General features: G+C 36.4%; 2 protein-coding genes across 2 annotated transcripts in view; one reads left to right on the top strand and one right to left on the bottom strand.

The window, feature by feature from the left end:
• The window catches only part of LOC107046427 (ATP-dependent RNA helicase DHX30), an 8,009-nt gene extending 1,592 nt beyond the window's left edge, over positions 1 to 6,417 (top strand). Inside the window, exons 2-4 of the mRNA XM_015269036.2 lie at positions 1,291 to 3,300; positions 4,073 to 4,170; positions 5,528 to 6,417. Coding sequence (XP_015124522.1) covers positions 1,291 to 3,300; positions 4,073 to 4,170; positions 5,528 to 5,750 — 2,331 coding nt within the window. The 3' untranslated portion in view covers positions 5,751 to 6,417. The remainder of the gene's footprint in view (positions 1 to 1,290; positions 3,301 to 4,072; positions 4,171 to 5,527) is intronic.
• LOC107046428 lies at positions 5,816 to 14,760 on the bottom strand. Its single transcript, XM_015269037.1, has 6 exons — positions 14,686 to 14,760; positions 14,112 to 14,485; positions 13,834 to 14,026; positions 12,585 to 12,750; positions 7,055 to 9,002; positions 5,816 to 6,172 (listed from the first exon to the last, which is right to left on the bottom strand). The coding sequence occupies exons 2-6, from the start codon at positions 14,152 to 14,154 to the stop codon at positions 6,030 to 6,032; spliced, it is 2,493 nt and encodes an 830-aa protein (XP_015124523.1). The 5' UTR covers positions 14,155 to 14,485; positions 14,686 to 14,760; the 3' UTR covers positions 5,816 to 6,029.
• Positions 14,761 to 15,743: the final 983 nt, after the last annotated feature.

The raw sequence follows: 15,743 nt of genomic DNA, 5'->3' as shown, positions 1-15,743 counted from the left end.
CCCACCACCACAAGGGAAGGTATATAAGGACTGCCCCCACACATCGGAGCTCAGAATCGGAGCTCATAGCCCTGAAGATGCAGACTGCAATGTTTGCGAAACGTCGGCGCAATGCTGAAACTCAACGCGGCATCCATCCGGAAGCCAACCACGTCATTAATAATGGCCGCGAAAGCCTCAAAACTAAGATCGATTGTATATGTTTAACAAGCAGGGGACAGCGAGCACATGACAGCGCGCCATGTGACAGTGAACATGTTACCGAGTGATGTCCTATTTTTTTCGCAATCAATACATTGATGGCGGGCTTCCGAGTGATCTGAAAGATTACAAACGTTTAACAACACTAACTAGCAGTAAAAATTTTAGATGGTTACTGCCACCTCCATGGGTGCTATCAAAATTCCAATGTTTCGAATACTTCGTATGAGCGGGTATACATATTTTCTGTCCAAATTTCAAGTTGATATCTCCATTTTTCACAGGCTAGAGTGTTTACAAAGTTTTTCATGAAAAAAATGGAAAAACAGGAATGTTTCGAAAACTTTATATGGACGGGTAGGGGAGGTTGGGGTAAAATGGACACTTGACTTTTTTTAAAATGTTAATGCGAGATTGAAATGTTGATGAAATTTTTTTTTTTTTTTTCAATACAAAGAACAACTCTTTCCCTTTGTAACGAGCCTAAACTGAGCTCAATTGATAAATTTGTTTCTGAGTTATGAATAATTTAAAAAAAGGTCTAAAGTGTTCATTTTACCCCACCCTCTATATCATTCCCAATCAACATTAGAGAATGTGAAAATCGAAGAAGTGCAATGTTTCCATTCGGAAGCAAAAATGTAAAAAAACGTAGACAGGAAGAAATAAAAAAAATAATGTTTCAATGTGTCCGAAAAGTTTTAAAATCGATATATTGTTTCGCATAATGGAACATTCGTTTCCTATCCTTGTCTTTTGATAGAATGAATAGAATAAATAATAGGAATTGAGAATTGGAGACTAAAAATTTTATCGGATTATTATTATCTAATAATTTCCGCCGTTTAGCTATTCATATGTTATGAGGAATGTGTGAATAGGGGAATTAGAAAAAATTGAGCTTCATGCAAGTTCCCTATTGTTTTTGAAAGCAGTAAAGCACCCGACAAAAGAGGGCTTCTCATATTTCCTTCTAAAACAACTCATTTCCAAGATGACTGAAAGATGATCAAAAACTTCCAATTCAATTACAGAATTGCCTTATGAAGCTCTATGAGTTACTCAAGAAAACAAACTTTCTGCTTATAGATAGTGTTGATAAAAGGCGATACAGGCTGTGGCAAAACCACGCAAGTTCCTCAGTACATCATGGACCACTTTGCGAAGAAATCCCAAGCAACAGATTGCAACATCTTAATAGCTCAACCTCGAAGAATATCAGCGATCTCCCTCGCGGAACGCATCGCAGATGAACGAAGGGAGCAAGTTGGGGATGTTGTTGGATACCAAGTTCGACTGAGCCAAGAGCTCCCCAACACACCAGGTGGAATTCTCTTCTGCACGACCGGAATTCTTTTACGAAAACTTCAATTCAACCCAAGGCTTGAAGGCTGTTCCCACGTAATTGTCGACGAGGCCCACGAACGAACCATTAACACAGACATGTTGCTGGCCCTCCTCAAACGCGCAATAGCTATCAATAGGGACCTGAAAGTAATCGTCATGTCAGCTACAATAAACGCAGGGTTATTCCAGAATTACTTCAACTGCAAAGTGATAGAGATCCCCGGAAGAACGTATCCAGTGGAGTCTCACTACCTAGAAGACATCGACAGCCTAGGATTACGAACTCAAAATTCTTACAGCGGAATGCTGTTTGACGATAAGAGACCAATGACCTCTGATATACTGAACGATGCTCCAGTCATTGATTTAGTCAAAATGGGGGAATTAATCGTCTGGATAACGAAAAACAAGCCCCCAGGTGCTATTCTGTGCTTCCTTCCTGGTTGGGCAGAGATAACGCAAATGCGAAAGTACCTGGAAGAATTCAGTGTTTTAGCACGCAGGAAAAGTGACGTAATAATCATCCCTCTTCACTCAAAGATGGCTCACTACGATCAGAGGAAAATTTTCGAAAAACCTCCCCCAAACGTCCGAAAAATCGTACTCGCTACTGACATTGCTGAGACCGGAATCACAGTTACTGATGTCGTTTACGTCGTTGACTCCTGCACCCACAGACAACTCCAGTGGCACGAGAAACAAGGAGTGTCATTCATCAGTAATCAGTGGGCTTCACAAGCAAACATCAACCAACGAAAGGGGCGAGCTGGAAGAGTCAAACCTGGAGTAAGTTATCATTTTATCACGAGGGACATGTACCAGAAGTTGCTCTCATACCCAGTACCAGAGATCAAGCGTTCTTCTTTGGAGAAGACTGTTCTGGATGGCAAGACTTATAGCAGTAATGAGAAAGCATTGGACTTCTTTGGAAGCGTTCCAGAACCTCCAGCGCCTACTATAATTAAACAAGCTGTGAGAGATCTCATTCACCTTGGGGCTTTGGATGAAGATGAGAACTTGACGCCCTTGGGAAAACGCATTGCCTTCTTCACGGTTCATCCCAAATTGAGCAAGGCTTTACTGTACTCTTCGATCTTTAATTGTATATCTCCCATGCTCACGATATCAGCTGCAATGGCCGCAGAGAGTGACATCTTCTCTGGAGTTTTGCAAAATAAGGAAGCTATTAGGTTGATCAAGAAAAAATACCATCCAAGCAGCGACCATGTTAGTCTCGTTTGGCTCTATCAACAGTGGCTGTCTTATGCCAATGCTGGCAGGTACGAGGTTCGTGATTTCTGTTTCAAATCGAGACTCTATCCTGAAAGGATGTATACGTTGAACAAAGTCAGGGATTTGTATGGAGAGCATTTGGTACATGCAAAGCTAATAGATGCACCCAAATATTTCCAAGATCTTGGTGCTAAGACAAATGAGTATGCCGAGGTGGATGAGATGGTGAAGGGGGTGTTGTTGTCCGGGGTGGATCAGGTCATTTATCAGAGAGATTTTGAAATCAGAAATGGGCAGCTGAAGAAGGGAAGCTCGACTTTTGTTACGGAAAATGGAACGAGGGTCACTATCACGCCGGATAGTGTCAATTTTAAGAGGAAAAAGTGGCCCAGCCCTTTCTTGACGTATGTGAGAAGTACTCATAGTGAGGAGAGAAGGACGAGCCTGGTTAGAGAGAGCAGCATTATATCACCCTTGACTGTTTTTATGTTCAGTCAGGGACAAGTGCTAGGATTTTTAGTGAGTTTGATTCTCTCAAATGATTCAATGTTTTTTTCGTCATTCCGGCCGTAAGGCAGCGCTTTACAAAGGCTAGTCCTTCGTAAATTGCTGCCTACACCCGTTAGGACAAAAAATATCATTCGACATACGGCCTAAAAAAACTTTTCTAGCTCATATGATTGCAACCCTCGCCTTGGTCTCGGACTGCAAACTCATATTCGCCAGAAAATTTTTTTTCAGCTTAATGACGAAACGCTATTAAGGGAGAGTGGGCAAAATGAAACAGCCAAAAATGATTAACGCAATTCAAGCAAAAAAAAATTTTTTATTCAATATTTTTTTTATCAAATTTTTTTATTCTTAGGAGTATTAATAAGTATAATAATTTTCCATTCAGTAGAATGGAAAATTGTTAAGATGTTTTGACCGGCGAAGATTTTGTCAATGGATGAATTGACAAAAAATGAAACAGAAAAATCCAAAGTTCAGAGGAAGGTCCAGGGGGAGATCCAGGGGGGAAAAAGGAAAATGTGATGCTGAATTTCAATCGAATAATCCATTGACAAAATCTTCGCCCATCAAACCTTCTCAATAATTTTCCATTCTACTCAATGGCAAATTATTATTCTCATCAGTACTCCCAAGAATAAAAAAAAGTTGACAAAAAAAATTTTAATAAGCAATTTTTTTTTGCTTGAATTGCGTCAAACAGTCGTTTTTCAACTATTTCATGTTGCCCCATTCTCCCCTATCTTTGATGAATTTTAACGAATTTCATCTTATTTGACAGCATAAAACTTCTCGTGTTAATGATTCTGAAGATGAAAACAGTCACATTGTCTTTACGATGAAAGGTCGAAACAATATCAGACTGCTGTGTAATAAAGAGTAAGTAATTTTGCTATTAATTTAAAAATACTCGATTGAATGATTGTCCAAATTGCTCTGATGGTTCCCGAGGAGAAAAAAATTACCCGATACCTGAGGCAAGAAAATTACATGCATATTGAATCAATTCATGATAGCTTTCAAGGACGAGAAATCCAAAATTTCCACGGTTCTTCAATTAACAATTCATAATCATTATTGATTGACAGATCAACTAATCTATGAGTGATTTGACGACTAAATATCAGGAGAAAAGTTTCAGAGTCAATGAAGTTCATTTAAAATAAGTGGAAAATTGCTCTGGTATTGCATATAGTATAGTTATTTTTGCTAATAAATTAGCAATATGCTTCCGAATGGTTATTTTGCACATCATTTCCTTCTATCATGTATAATTCACTGTTTATTTCATTTTATTAAATTGGGTAAGATTTATTTTCAACTACTTTTGTTAGATTCTCAACTTAGCTGAATTTTATCATCATCATTATTCTTATTATTTCTTTTATCTATACAATCGATTGTCTTTTTCACGGATTTATCGCTCCCCCTCAGCCCTTCGATAAAATGGAAAATAGAAAAATTTTATTTACACATACTGGAATAAATTTGAAACATCACATTTGATGAAAGCATGAGGAAGCTCACTTTCGGGGAAATTCATGACAAATTCAAAATTTTCAATAATCAGCATAAAAATCAAATCACCTAATATAGTTATTGTAATCATCTTTTAACTTCGAATCAATGGTATTAAAGCAAACATTTTAAGCTATGATTGAATACATTTGAACCATGATATTCAAAGATATCTCCGGAATTTTGATTTTCAAAAAATACAAAATTTTGGCAAATTTTCAAATAAATCAAAATAACGATTATTGCTATCGCCTTCATCTTCGAACTCAGTCAAAAGGGTATTAAAATAAATTTTTTAAGCCATCATTCAATCGATTCAGAACATTTTGTTCTAGTTATCGTGGGACAACCGACTTTCGAAATAATTCAAAAATTGAAAAAACAAATCGATTAATTAAATTTTAATTAATGTCGATGGATAGGACTCAGCAATACCTACATTTGAGAAAAAGGAATGATTTAATTCCATGGATTCATTAGCAAAGAATTGAAGGAAAACTTTACCACGCACATACGTACGGACACGGTCTAAAAATTACATTTTTCGACTTTTTGGATTATAATGGGTCGATATAACCCAAAACATCCAAATTTAAATTTGAAAAATTACAATGCTTCCATGTGGAAGGGAAAAAGTCTAATTCTACAACGATTTTCAGCTGATAGTTGATGACTCCATGATTATTTTTGAACTATACATTCTCATTTGAATTTATAGGACTGCAACTACGTTATTGAAATTCCGAGACATTATGTGGGGAGTTATACGCTACATGGTTGCTAATCAAGGACTGCCGGTACAGGATCTGGATTCCTACAATCAAATTCACGACTTCAAAGGGCAACTTCTTCAAGTGCTAGGAAAGATGCTGAGCGAATCTGCGGGTTTGATTGACGATCCTGAGCCCGACACTGAACCTCAGTCCCAGGGAAGAAACTAGGAGGATGGTTATTAATTTTTATAAATTATGTAACATTAATTGATAATTATTAAATAGAGAAATAATTCCATTGGTAAACAATCATTTATTCATTGTGATGGATGACAAATGATTCTTATCATTTCAGTACAAATAGATGTAAATGAATCAGCAGGTATGATAATGGTAAATGACTTAGGTTTACAAATCGTTACAAAAAAGAAAATATATGAAATCGATGGGTCAAACATTTGATTGGAGGCATAAATATTGGAGTACGTTACTATTGAATAAGAAAATTTAAGCAATCCGAAGAAATGAAACTGTTAATAATAAAATCAAAATAGGAGAAAATATTATCGCGGAAGTACCACTGGTACAGACCAGTTTTTCGTAGGAAAAAGAAAATTTTATCATGTCAGGAAATCGGCAGTTTTCGGCATCTGGAACAGAGAATGAAAGTAATTAGTCCAATTGAACAAATAGAAAGGGGAGAAAAATGGATTATTGACAGAAACAAATTCAATTGAGAGTCTCAAAACTTTTATTTAATCTCCAAAGATTACGTCAAGTCGTTCAAACAAAATAATTCCCCAAATTTTATATCATTTCAAAGCCCCAAAACGAGGAGCTGATCACTTCTCGATCGGATGACTCAGTGATTTCCAGAATGGGATGATTTCCTGTGATTTCTCAATAAGAATTGGAAATTATGATTTCTTCTGATTTTTCGTGATTTCCATGATTTGAAGTAGATTATGATGATTTCTTGATGTTAAAACGCGATCGTAACATCTTTGTGAATTATATAAACTGAGTTGAAATCAAAGTTATTCAAGAAATCACTCGAAAAATCATGATTTCGGAGCAAAAATGGGGCATCTGTCGATAATCGCATATGGGTAAGATTCTGAGAACCAAAAAGTTTAGAAGGGCCTTGTGGATGTGATAATAATAGTCATATGACATGTGCATAAGAAGGTCATGAAGGTCAGACGGGATCGTATGAGTGAGCTCGAATAAAAAATTTGGGTTTCACTTTCATCGATGATTTCTAATTATTTTTAAAATCGCCTGATTTCTACTAATTTCCGATGATTTCCCGAAGTAATTCGAAATCACTACCGGAAATGGAAATCACTTAATTTCCAGTGATTTCTGGTGATTTCTTCCTTGAGAGTCCAACGCCCCAAAAAGCCCCTTGCCCCAAAAAGGTACTTGAAAACGATTCATACTACTAAATAACCTGTTCACAAACCAGTTTTCAGAAAATATCCCAGAATGACATGTACATAAGACTTAGAAGTGGTAATGTTTAAACTCACCTGTGCACTGATAAGATTCTTCATGCGTTTTATTCTCAATGGTAATCGACAGATAAAGTGGTTTGCATTTATGAATGTATTCTGTCCCCACGCAATTGACAGAAATACTTCGACTACCTCCATTGATAGTACTACAGTCTGTAGATTCACTGGCATTGATATTCAAAGGATTCCTCGAGGAGCAGATGGTCAGGCTCATGCCACTCACCCCATGGACCTTCACAGTCGGTGTATCGTCCTCATCAGTTTTGTAGAAATAATTAGGATGTAGTCTATAAAACTGCACCCCAGACGGTTCCAAATAATCTTCAAACGAGGCTGATCCCCCGCCAGAAGAGTAATCCCATCCACATTGCGAGTTGATCAAACGTTTCGGGATTCTCTTCATCCGACTTACAAGTTCCTCAACCGGTCCAACAGACTCTTTCCAACTTCCAGTTCCCACGGAGACGATATCCTGGCCCTCCCTCACCAGATCCGTCCATCTTTCCTTAGATCCAGCAGTCATAAATAAAATATTAACATCTGGAGTTTCCTCTCTCATCTCCCAAATTTTGTTCAACGAATACTCCTTATTTACGTCGGAAAGCGAGGAGCGACTCCAAGGAACAACTAGCACTACTTCAGCCCGTCCACCTCCCACATTTTTCTCTCTTTCAGCATTCAATTTTCTTGTCTCTAAACTTTTTATTACGTCTAACGATATCGGTAGATTGAACCCCCGGGTCAACGCATTATAATCACTTTCATTGAATGCGTAAAAGTCCAGAATACTGTGAGAACTATCGAAAATTAAGGATCCATTAGCCGCATTAATCAATGAGAAATTACTCGCAAATCTGTTTATCTCAGATTTCTCGAGGAGAGAATCTAAAATTGGTTTGATATCTTTGAATGGCCAAGTGGTGTCTAAAATGATCGTCAGGTCCACAGCAATTCGATGGAATAAGTTCTTAGTTGGATTCGTCTGGCTGCAAGTTTTGTCATTATTCATCGACGAAGGAATAAACTTGAACAGTTCATTGACAGCTTGGACTGAAAATGTTTCGACTTTCTCATCTGAGACTGTCCCTCTGGGTAATTTAGTATTCGAATTGAGGACCATTGCCGCTCTGTAAGTTTGGGCACTCGTGGTGTCGTTAGGTGCAACGATGGTGAGCAGATTTCTGCGATTGCACGCCCTGATCGTGTCATTGAAGACTCCTCGATCACTATAATACATGTCAAAGATCTGGGACAGTCTCAAACTGGGAAATTTTGTGTACCAGGAGGCGACGTTTGAGGCCAAGACAAGACCATCAAGATCTCCTCGGACTTCAGCTTCAGTAAACTCTAAACCTTCATCAGTATTGAGGAAGTAGTATTTGGGAGTGTGGGATGAGTTCCAGTGTCCTGGGGTTCCAATTTTGTAGGGATCCTTGCTAGGCCCTTGACGTAGAGCAATTTCTACCAAGTCACCTGCTAATGTCGCTAGCCATTTGTTGTCAAGGGTAACACTAGAGGAGAGCGAGCCTTTGTTCTCCCAGTCTCGTTTCATCAAGTCACTAATCCTCACGTTCTGAGGCTGCAGAGCCGCTGCTATTCCTGCGAGGAGAGGCCCTCCAGAAACCACTCCCCAATCGGTTTGAAGAACGCCCGATTCTGAAGGACATTTGCTAGTCTCTATCTGGAGACGAGCGCTGTCCGGGTGGTTCGAGGGAAGTGGGGGATACCAGGAGTTTGGGGCGAAGATGTCGGCATCACTGTTGATCTTCTTCTTGGTTTCAATTTGCTCCGGGTTGAAGGTTTCTACATCGTTGTGTAGTTTTGGAACCTGGCGACGAGGACGGATGCTTCGTTTTTTAAAGCGCGACTGCCGGTAGTCGAGATTTTCCAAGCGGCAGGTAGAGGACTCATCCTCACGGCGGAATGTGTCAATGGAGCTGGAGACCATTGAGTGGAGGGTGCACTGAAAAAGATTTGTAATGTCCAAAATTTTTATGATGGTAAAAATTAAAATATATATGAGGTATTACATGCCAAATGAGTCAACGGCTAACCCTCACCCTCTTGAAAATTGATGGCGATTTTTTCTATGATTAGGGGGCTTGAAAAACTATCTCTCAAATTTTTTCAGATTTTTTTGATAGCCCAGTTCGAAAATATGATTTTTTTCAAATTGTTCCGTTTTTTTACAATAACTCGAGTTCTACTCATCCGATTTCGATTTATTAGAGGGCAAAATTTTCCATTTTTCACCACCTATAAGAATGTTTTTTTTTTAATTTCCAATCTTTAGATGCTCGAAATAACGAATTTTCGAAAAAAAAGCTGAAAAACTTGAATTTTGCCAATTACGTCACGGCTGATTATTTTAACTTTTTTTTCAGTAATTCTTATAATAAAAACGAAAATTTGGAGCCGTCATACATGTTGGGTTCCATCCAGGATCTATATTTTTTTCTAATTTGTTCTTTTTAAAATTACGAAAATTTGGTGAAAGCACCTTAAAACGACTATTATGTATCGAAAAAATTTGTAATATATAGGTATATATTTAAATTTACTTCATACTGTTTATAATCAAAGTCAACCAATGACATTTTGGGGTATTTTGACCGAATTCGCGGAATTTTGAGAATAAAAAATTAAAAATGAAATAGATCTAAGACGAAACCCAACATGTATGACGGCTCAAAATTTTTGTTTTGAATATAGGAATTACTGAAAAAAAATTAAAATAATCAACCGTGACGCAACTAGCAAAATTCAAGTTTTTCAACTTTTTTTTTTCGAAAAAAAAATCGTTAAAAAAAATTCGTTATTTCAAGCATCTAGAGGTTGGAAAAAATTTGGACAAAAAACATTCTTATAGGTGGTGAAAAATGAAAAATTTTGATCCCTAATAAATCGAAATCGGATGAGTAGAACTCGAGTTATTGTAAAAAAACGAACAATTTGAAAAAAAATATCTCCGAACTGGGCTGTCAAAAAAATCTTAAAAAATTTGAGAGATAGTTTTTCAAGCCCCCCAATCGTTGAAAAAATCGCCATCAATTTTCAAGAGGGTGAGGGTCAGCCGTTGACTCATTTGGCATGGAATACCTCATAAAATATGTACATAAAATGTAAATTATCAAACCAAATAATAGAAAGAACATTTCATCATTTGAACTCAATAAAAATTCCAAAAACAATTTAATTGAGAACATCAGTGATGAAATTTTTCACCCAGCATGCCCCCATTTCTCAATATCACAATTCACACATGGAGGAATGGTTGAGAAACGAGAATCGAAAACCCCAATAAGCGAATGAACTACTTTCCCAATGACGATTAAAAAGTGGGCAAAATCATACATTTTCCACCAATTAAAAATCGACTCGTTGGAGCCCCCAAGAGACAAGTGGTTCCCAAAACCCGATAAAATCTCCAGAAAAATTAAATTTAATCAGTCTTGAAGCAACGACGGAGCAGTAACAATTCTAGTGGAAATAGTTCACTTAATCGGTCCGGTTTTTCAACTATTCCTCCGATAATAATTCGCAGAGTCGAAATTACGCTGGATAGTTGCCGAATTAATAGTAGGCTACGAATAATTGAAATTATCCGGGAATCAAATTTCTTTAACCGAGAGTGGTGCCTTTTCTTACAAGTAAGGGATTCGATTATTGTGAAGTGTTGTGCAAAGTCTCAAACAAACTTTAAACTTCATTTTTTTTTAAATTTGTCAAAATATTAATAAACTCCAACGAGTAGAAGAAAGTGTTTCCGTGAAAGTGTACATAATAGCGTTTAGCAAAATCTAACTGCTGGTGAGGAAATTGTGGATTCATTTTTAATAAGGTAAGGGTATGCACTTAGCGTCGTCCAGTAAATTGGAATGTTAATAATTTTAGCTTCTCTTTGTAATTTAACGGTTGAAAGAATAGTCCTAACGCTGACAATATTCTCCGAATATAACAGATTGAACGTATTAAATTTGATGAATTTGGTCGGCTTTGCGATTGTGATTCCTCAGATGTTCGAGGTATATTGTTCTTTCGTGCTGCTATTTGAAACCCATCAAACGCGAACTTTAAACTGACAGAGGGACGCAATTCGCTATCCATTCACTCTCAGTGGTTCAGGAGATGAGATTCACAGCTCGACGATTCACAGCTCGATAATCGAGGGGCCAGTCACCGTGTAATTTTTAATTTATTTAATTTTTAATTACACGGAGAGAAATATTCAATAAAAATTACATATGTTTTCTGTAATTCCGAAGTGAAATGTGGTTGGAGGAAATTTTACGGAACTGTCACGCAATTTTTCCAGAGCGTTCCGTAATTTTTATCTGAATCTCCTGTGAAAAATTACGATACCGTCACTTAAATTTTCTGAATCGATTCCGTAATCGGTGAGCGAATTGTGAGTTCCGTAATTTTTACTGAACATTTCTCTCTGTGCACGTATTGTAACGTCATGTAGAAAACTGCCATTATCAACAGATGTCCCATTCTGGTCCCGAAATCATGATTTCTCCAGTGATTTCTGGAAATCAAGAAATCATTGGAATCTACTAGAAATAATGGAAATCACAAGAAATCAAAAGAAATCATGCTTTCTAATGTTGATTGAAAAATCACAAAAATCATTCGAGAAATCACAGAAATCCACAGGAAATCATCTGATTCTGGAAATCACTGAGTCACTCGATTGAGGAGTGACCAGCCCCTCGTCGACGATTCACAGTTCGAAGTCTTGAGTAGTCAATGTCCAAACTTAAAAAATTGAGGGCTTATTGGAGGCGAAGATGTCTCCATAGCTCGGTGATCAAGAGCAACCGCTCAGACTACAGAAGATCGTGGGTTCGAATCCCACTGGATCGATCCGATGAGCCCTCAGGGCTGAAAAAATTTAATAGAAAAACCTAACGAATTCGCTAGAAAATTCTATTGGATTTCTATTAAACTTTCTATTAGTTTTTGGTCGATTCTATTTAAATGTTCAATAGAAAAGTCAAAAGAACTACATTTTTCTATATAATAAGATAAGAAGAAAAGAAAAACAGAATGAAAAAAACTTCGAAAATTTGAGCCAAAGAAATTCTATAAAAAATATCTGAAGAGAATAAGTTATATAGAAAAAACGAATTCTATTGACTTTTTCTATTGAATATTTTTTTTGAACATTTCAATAGAATTGGCCAAAAATTAATAGAAAGTTTAATAGAAATCCAATAGAATTTTCTAACGAATTCACTAGGTTTTTCTATTAAATTTTTTCAACCGTGAGGGCTCAATGGATAACGCATTGCGTCCTTCTCTCAATTTAAAGTTGGCATTTGATGGGTTCCAAATAGTAGCACGAAAGAACATGTGAGGAATCAAGACCGCAAAGCCAAAATAAATTCATCAAATTTATATATACCATGGCCGATAAAATCATGAAGTTATAACTGAACGTATTATCATTGAGTTCATTGGATTTAGAGCGAGGAGAGAAGAAGTGAGTCGGCGTTAACAGAATATTTCACGTGGCCGTGTTTAAGAGCACTTTTCTTACCCTTTCTATCAAAGTTATACTGTTGTTATTGAATGTCACAGCATTTCCTGGGATCATCTTCAATAGTTCCGCGTATCTGAAAGATTGTAATCCTTCTGTTCCATAGGGGGTCACTCCTTCCTGGGGAACAGCTTTTGGATCTATTACAATTCCATCCTGACGAAACCTTAGATAGGTAAAAAACATTATATATAATCCGATAAAATTTTTAGTCTCCAATTCTTAATTTATGTTATTTATTCGATCCATTCTATCAAAAGATGAAGATAGAAATCGAATTTACGGGTATTCTTCCATTATTCGAAGAAATATATCGATTTTGATCCTTTCCGGAGACATTGAAAAATTAATTTTTTTATTTCTCCCGCCTACGTTTTTTTTTACATTTCTTTCATTTCTTCTCGTGAAAATTAGATGTTGACAAATGAAGAAAAATAATTTTTCTCCACTTTCTAGTCGATCAGCCCCTATTCATAATTTTCAGTCTCCAATTCGTGATTTTTGCAATTCATTGCCATTTAGGTAATTCTCAAAAGACAACGATATTTCTTTATTCGAAAAAAATGGATTTTAAAACTTTCCAGAGACATTGAAAAATTAATTTTTTTAGTTCTCTTCGTCCACTTTCTTTTACATTTTTTGGATTTCTTCTCGCCAAAATATTAATATTCTTCTAATACTGGAAGACAAAAAGTGCTTCGAAGTTTCCACTGAAATAAAAGAAAAAAACAAAACATTTTCTAGCCGATTACCCCTTTCTGATCTTTTTATTTCCTTTTCATAATAATAATTGGAATCCGATCATAAGAATGAGGAGTACTGATATCCTTTTACCATATGAAGGGAAAAATAGATTTAAAAATTTTTCAGGAATACATAGAGAGATTTTTCAATTACTCGAGCGAGATTTAGAATGACTTTTGTTTAGTGTGTTTGTTGTCATCACAAAAAAAACACTTTTGATCAATCTTCAACATAATTCCTTTTCATTCAATGTTGTAACTTGTAAATTAAGGAAAAAATATGTATAGAATAAGAATAAGAATGGATAAAATTAAATTAATCCAATTGTGAAGGCGTAAACGGAAAGAAAATAAAACAAATAGTATAAATTAATCAAGTGACGGCCGCAAAGGGATTGTAATCATTATGAACAATCAATCCTTATTGAAGAGTCATTTTCGGACAAAATCCAACAGCTTCTCAACGATTTAATATCATAATGTAATCAACTTGATTGGAAAATTACCTATGCAGCAGTGCCACTGACAGTTGACGACGGTTCATATGAACTTGTGGATTTTCCTCGATCTTTCTAATTATCGCGATGAAGGCATGCAAATTATGAGGTAGTCTATTCTGCTTCAACAACGCAGAAGTATTGTTGTAACACTCCAAAAGTCCATCAGAAACTTTGCTCTGTGCATTCTCCTGGGCTTTCACTACCAATAATCAGGAAACTCATTAAATAATCAGAACAACATTCATTTGATTGTATCCTCATTACTAAAAATTCACTGAACTTACCGAGAAGTACGCCTAAGAGCGCGACGAGTATCATAAAATTCATCTCAATTTGTAACAGTCTCAATCACTGGTCAATTAATGTTGACGATATCTCCGAAAACTTGGCGCAATCTATTTTTGTAATCCTTCTAAGATCATTAATCTCTCATCATGAGAGACAATGAAGTAAAATAGATTTTAGAACCGTAAAGATTAATCAATTGAAATTAGCGAAGAAAATACATCGACTAAAAGTAACTTCAACCACACCTTTCCAACGCCGTACCAAATTCTACTGTATCATTATCAGTGATAAGATACCTTATCCCATATGAGTAAGCTTGTCCTGTAACCACTCCCCGACGCTCATTGCGTTCGTACCACGTAGAATCCACCTGTTCCAAAAAAAACAAATACAACATTACTCATGCAATCACGATTCCCTTATTTTTACCGGACTTTCCGTGAAAGCTCTTCAATGGCAATGGAAATTAATGTGATTCTAGCTTATTCTGAGTTAACACGCTGTTATTTGAGAGCGCTAAATACACAAACATGAATCAACATCTCATGAAATTGTTTGATAGATTCTTACCTTATCTACAATTTTTTTTGCTGGTGGAATCACTTGATTCATATCTTAAATTTCTGCTTGTTTCATATATGTTTAGAAAACCATAGAGTGTTAATGAACCTTCGGAAGCAGGAGAACGAAGTCATGTTTAAGGAAGGCATGTCTTCACTAATGATGGTCAAACTAATCGTCCAATTATCATCAACCCAAATTTCTGACATGTTGATATGTTAAAAATCGATCCTAGTCAACAACACTAGTTCATTAATTTTCTCACTAGTTTTCTTATCTGAGCTATAAATAAGGGTCACATTGTTCACTCATAAATCCACGATAACGTAGCAAACACCTTCCGATTCATTTAGTTCAATAACGCGTGGGCATTCTCAAGGACAGAAAACAAGGAATTAATCGGGGGGTTGGTCCCTCCTCAATCGGGTGGCTCAGTGATTTCCAAAATGGGATGATTTCCTGTGATTTCCTTAACGATTCCTGTGATTTCTCAATGAAAATTGGAAATCATGATTTCTTTTGATTTTTTCTAGTTGATTCTGGGGATTTTTTTATTTCAAGAAATCAATCGAAAAATCATGATTCCGGCGAGCGAAAGTGGGGCGTCTGTCGACAATCGCATATGGGTAAGATTCTGGGAACCAAAGAGTTTAGAAGGACCTTGTGGATGTGATAGTAAGAATTAAATGACATATGCATAAAAAGGTCATGAGGGTCAGACGGGATCGTATGAGTGAGCTCGAATAAAAAATTTCGGTTTCAATTTCATCGATGATTTCTAATTATTTCTCAAATCACCTGATTTCTTTATTATTTCTACAGATTTCCGATGATTTCCACAAGTCATTAGAAATCACTATCGGAAATGGAAATCACTTGATTTCCAGTGATTTCGTTCTTGATTTCCAATCGAGTGGTCCAGTCATTTCCTACCCTGGCGAATAAGGATCCATGTTGTAGCATGGATATGCATGGATGTCATTTTAAGGCGAAAAATGGGCCAAAAATGATTGGAATATAATCAAAAAATTATTTAAATGCTGATAGACAAACAATTGGTCCCAATT

This window comes from Diachasma alloeum, unplaced genomic scaffold (genome assembly GCF_001412515.2).
Source record: "Diachasma alloeum isolate Michigan unplaced genomic scaffold, Dall2.0 Dall_scaffold_01372, whole genome shotgun sequence".
NCBI lineage: Eukaryota > Metazoa > Arthropoda > Insecta > Hymenoptera > Braconidae > Diachasma > Diachasma alloeum.
Note: the sequence above shows the minus strand (reverse complement) of the source record. Positions and strands in the feature narration are given on the sequence as shown.